The sequence below is a fragment of the Limulus polyphemus genome, unplaced genomic scaffold, assembly GCF_000517525.1.
Source record: "Limulus polyphemus unplaced genomic scaffold, Limulus_polyphemus-2.1.2 Scaffold1035, whole genome shotgun sequence".
NCBI classification, from domain to species: domain Eukaryota; kingdom Metazoa; phylum Arthropoda; class Merostomata; order Xiphosura; family Limulidae; genus Limulus; species Limulus polyphemus.
In genome coordinates this window covers 33,076-38,185 of record NW_013666645.1, presented here as the reverse complement: position 1 = coordinate 38,185, position 5,110 = coordinate 33,076, and the positions used below count along the sequence as shown (strand labels likewise).

Below are 5,110 nucleotides of genomic sequence, written 5' to 3'. Positions count from 1 at the left end.
TGTCCTCTTTAACACCTTCTACATTTGAATATATTTTCCCATTAAGATGGTGTTGCAGCGAATGAAAAAGATGGAAATCTGATAGTGCCATATTCTGGAGAATATGGTGGGTGGAAGAGAACTTCCCAACCCAACTCCATAATCTTGTGTTGCACCAAGTGTGAATGTGGACGTGCATTATTGTGGAGAAGAAGAAGAACACCTTTCCGATTGACGAGCGAAGGGCAATTCTGTCCAAAAATGGTTCACGAGCATTACATGCCAGAAGAGACGAAGCAACGTTCACACGTTGGAAATGATCATCATCAGAGAGTTTGTGAGGCACCCAAACACCTTCTTTATGGACTTTTCCCATATTCTTTAGATGTTTATGTATTGTTTCATGAGAGATATGCAATTTCAGGGCCATTTCACATGTGTGCTGTCATGGGATAGACTCGACAAGCATCTTCAGTGCATCAATATCAATTCCCACATGTTGGCCCTTGCCATCACAGTTTTTAAGGCTAAAGTCACCTGAACAAAATTTGTTGAACCATTGTTGACACTTCTTTGTGGCTACAGAGGCTCTGTTTCCCTTCTTGTATTCAAACAGCATTACATGCCGAATGTGTGTCTCATCGTGTGCCATCACTATAAGGGATTAGAATATACTAAAGTTTACACGTTATATAGGGTACACTAACATGACGTTTAGGCAGTCCATTTAACTATTATATGTGATGCACATTTTTTGGGGGATGGTTATTAAAAGTGTTCCAAAACGCAACATTAATTTCTTGACGACCTAATATTTTGATAACAATGTGTTAACTAATTCAGTTATACACACTGATCTACTGTTACCTGCCCACTTCTATCTAAGGAGAAGTTTCTTAATATTTTTATATAAAAAACATTAAATTACAGAGAGTTAATGAATCAAAATGATCAAGCTGAGTAAAACCATTCACGATATAATTAACCAACACAATTACTGCATAATTCTGTCACCACTCAATCCTCTGTGGAAACACCTACTCATATTTAATATGAATAATTGCTAATCCTATTTTTTGAACACTTTATGTAGAAAAACATTAAAATATCCTCCTCATTCTACTTTAAGAAAGACTCAAAACAGTTCACCTTATTGGAATAAAATTACTCTGGACATAATTTATTGTTAATGACCAAGTATTGTTATGTCAGGTTGGTACAGAACTACGTAAAGTGCCACGAGATTGATGTGCTGTTATTTTTCTTCATTGCTCAATTTTGCTTATTATTTTTATTATTGTTTCTTTTATAAAAAAAACATTTGTTGTGTTTTTGGTGGATTACTTTGCAGAACTACATTCCTTCTCTCTCTTCATGCTCTTTATCAAACCTGAAGCACTATAAATAGCATCAACTTGTGTAATCTGTTTTGACTGATTTATTCATAAAGCTTTAGTTCTAGAGCTTTTTTTATTACCAATTCAAAACAAGATATATGGTTTAGTTGAGTGTGAGGCTGTGAAGAAAAAAAACTGGAAAAGCACTCACAGAATGCAACCATATGCTGCATTATTTTGCCATAAAAATTTCTCAACCTGTAAAATGTAGGTCTAGGTACAAAAATCCTCCTTATATTTCAATTTTCTTCATGAGTTTGATAATTTTTCAAAATCAAATCCCAATATGTTACTATTTTAGCAAAAATGATTGACTCTGACCATTGGGCTACATTCATCAAAAGTTAATAAGCTGGACTTTGGAGTTACATAACCTTTGTACCACATTTGATCAAAATCAGATGAAAACGTTTTGTGCTATATTGTTCACAAACACACACAGAAGTATAAACAAAACCCATGCTATGAGGTATTTCAACCATGTTCTATGTAGCCCAGAGAGATTTATTGGGAAAAAACTTAATTAAAAGTATGTATGAGATAATCCAAGATGAAAAATATTTATTCCAATTTTTCAATGTTGCTGATGAATGACAGTCATCACAGCAACCTCACACCTAAACAATTTAAAATTGCAAGTAATCAGAAAATTAAATCAACAGCCCAAGTGCTTTTCAGAAAGTGGACTTTCTAAAAGCACTCAGGTTATTGGGTTTCTTTTCTGATGCTAGCTTTTCTTGTTGATCCTGCATGCTTTGGAACATCATGAATACAATCACAATGCATTACTGATTTTTAAGTGTATGCCTTGTTTTTAATTATCCCTTGTTTACTTTATGACATTTGAAATTGCATTTGGAAAAAGTTCATTTTAACTCTCAAAACACAAGGTCAGTCAATTTGACCAACCACGTGACCTCTTTGTATTCGTTTAAAGTTTTTATAGATTTAGTACTTCTAACTTTCAATATAGTGTGTATATCTTCACAAAATTTAGCAGTCTTTCACATACAAAAAAAATCACATTTTTTTAGTGAAGTATTTTTAATAAAATAAAATAATGATTTGTCCATGAATATATTGAATATTTTTTTTGAATAGTCAGTGTGAAAAGTAATTTTCATGTTAAAATTAAAAATACTTTCCTCATCTCAAAAATCTCAAATTTCCTTTGTGTAATCCCCGAAACCTCCTAAAGGAATTTCAAACGTGTTTTTGGCAGTAATACTTTATAGTTTATCTGTTATTTTCTCTACCCTATCTCAAAATGGGATCGGTCAAGTCTTCCAACCTTGTAATCACACACACACACACACACACACACAGAAGAAAAAAAAATCGAAATAAACCAAAATTACCCTTTTTTCTTATTAGAATGACTTCAAATTGTAACAAAGTACATTCATTTATCCTAAGTAGCTCTAAGTTCGTAACAGTATACATCTATTTATAATTAAGTTTTCTTGTTTTATTGCCCTTTAAACCATGTCTAACTACTATCCATGCCATTATAAGTTGCAAATCACTCAGTGAATGTGCAGCTCATGTTACGCTAACGAATTACATTACCCACGAGCTGCTAACATGTGTGCCTCATGAAACACTTTTCTATGGTATTATTATTAAATATTTAATCTAATCTAATGTTAACAAACCTAAAAGGATACCTATTTTTACATTTTAGTTACTTTTATAATTATACATAAAGAATAAACATGAAAAACAAAAATAAAATTCTTAACCAATCTTCTTTTTTCTTGCTGTCAGTTTTCGAAAAGAGTTAACCCTAATTTTTATACTAATGATGCACTTAATCAGTTTTATTTAATTAAATAATGCATCAAAGAATATAGAAAAATAACATGAAAAAAGTAGACAAATTCACTTACCTCTTAAAATTTTTCTGGCTTTCTAATCATGCAATAAGAGCCATTACAAATTCATCCAAGCTAGTCACTAACTTTCTCAAGTTAACAATATTGGTACTCTGAGGGAAATTGACATCTAACTGTTCAGAATATAACATTATACAATACGTCACTTGATAGACAAAAACCTTGACTTTCTATTGGTTATAGGTAATATATAATGAAACTTAAGAGAGAACTATCAACAAATTCTTAAAGAGAGGATGTGACAGGTGGGTGTGGCAGGAGGGGCCTAATTTTCTATTTGATAGCACTGTAACCAAACAAAATTGAAGACCATAAAAAATATGGTTTGTCTGAGCAATAACAATTTTATAGAGAGTAATTTAGGTTTAATTTCATAGGGATGATGACATGCTAAGAGAAAATGTGTCAGGTGGGTCACACTAGTGGAAATTCAGGACTTTTTTTAAATATTGCCTTGTAGAAATAAGAACTTAAAACTTGTATAATATTAAAATATGGATTATTAACTAACATGCTATGCTATTCTAATTGGTATAACATAAACAAAATGTAGTTTAATAAAATTTTGAATGTAAGACACAAAAACCTTGTGTCATGCACAATAAAGGATATCCAAGGCGATAGGGTTAATAGGACTTACAGAATCATATAAACAGTTATTATCTTTAGCAACTGAAAACTATAATAATTTTTTTTAGCCAACACAAAACTTAAAATCCAGAAATTCTGACAAATGGTTTAGAAAAGTTTCTATAGATAGTCCTTGGTCTAGTTTGTTGCTTGTTTAGTTGAGTGGCCACTTTTATTGCAAATTTGTCATAACATAAAATGGTACTAGTTCTGAGAACATGGCCTATAAACTTTACAAGTCCAATATTATGCCCTAAACACTTACATAAATGCAACTGCAAAGCTTAAAAAATATATATTATATATATATAAATTTGACTCAACAAATAATTCAGGGCACAACAATAAGGCTATAAATTGTAAATTATTTAAAAGAATGCATAAAATTTTTATCAAACCTGTTTTTCATATCCAACTGGTCTTGACCCACTTGAAATGAGCTGCCTACTTCTGTCTATGTATGTTCTTTCATTCAAAAGATCATTGCCTTGTTTAGCATCTTCTAATCTTACTCCAGCCCCCTGAAATGTCACATCAAGATTTAGAATTAAGTACATTACAGGATATATTATAAAGGATATAATAATTAATTTTTTGATATTCACAAACTTGTTTCTGCCAACCAGCACAAATTGCTTCCTTGATAGCATGTTTAAAGCTCATGTATGAAATGTGCAGAAGTTTGACTGCAGAGTCAGATGCATCCCAACCTGGTCAAAGATCCAACAGTGTAAAGACAATAGGGCTAATTTCCTGCAAAGATGTGAAAGAACAATATCTGGACTATCAATAAGTAATTCAGTGGCCAGTAATGGGCTAAGTAAATCAGTGTAAATAGGACACTGATTGAACTGCCTATCTTCTAAATAATCAATGACAACAAAAATTTAACATAACTATGCAGTGAAAATAGAAACCTTGGAAAGGACTCCATGAGCAACTAAAACATAAAACCATGTTTCAAGTCTTAAGTGCCTCAGGGTAGATCATTTTCTGCAAAAGTTACACCAGGTGTTGGAAAGGCAGTTAGCTGATTCAAGAAACCAAACAAAATGAGCATTAGCCATTCTTTTCAGTAACAAACACAAGGTGCTACATTTAATTAAGGTAATTATGAAAAAACAAACACCTATACACCACAAATCAGGAAGTACCTTTCTGCCAGTTATAGTTAAAAAAAAAGAGAGAAAGATGACAGGAGAAGCATCT

At 31.9% G+C, this 5,110-nt stretch overlaps 1 protein-coding gene across 5 annotated transcripts in view; it reads right to left on the bottom strand.

Moving 5' to 3' along the window:
* The window catches only part of LOC106461802 (CREB-regulated transcription coactivator 1-like), an 85,652-nt gene that overhangs the window by 50,771 nt on the left and 29,771 nt on the right, over positions 1-5,110 (bottom strand). For all 5 annotated transcript variants that reach the window (XM_022388878.1, XM_013921657.2, XM_022388875.1 and 2 more), the window contains exon 3: positions 4,300-4,422. In XM_022388878.1, coding sequence (XP_022244586.1) covers positions 4,300-4,310 — 11 coding nt within the window. In that variant the 5' untranslated portion in view covers positions 4,311-4,422. The remainder of the gene's footprint in view (positions 1-4,299; positions 4,423-5,110) is intronic.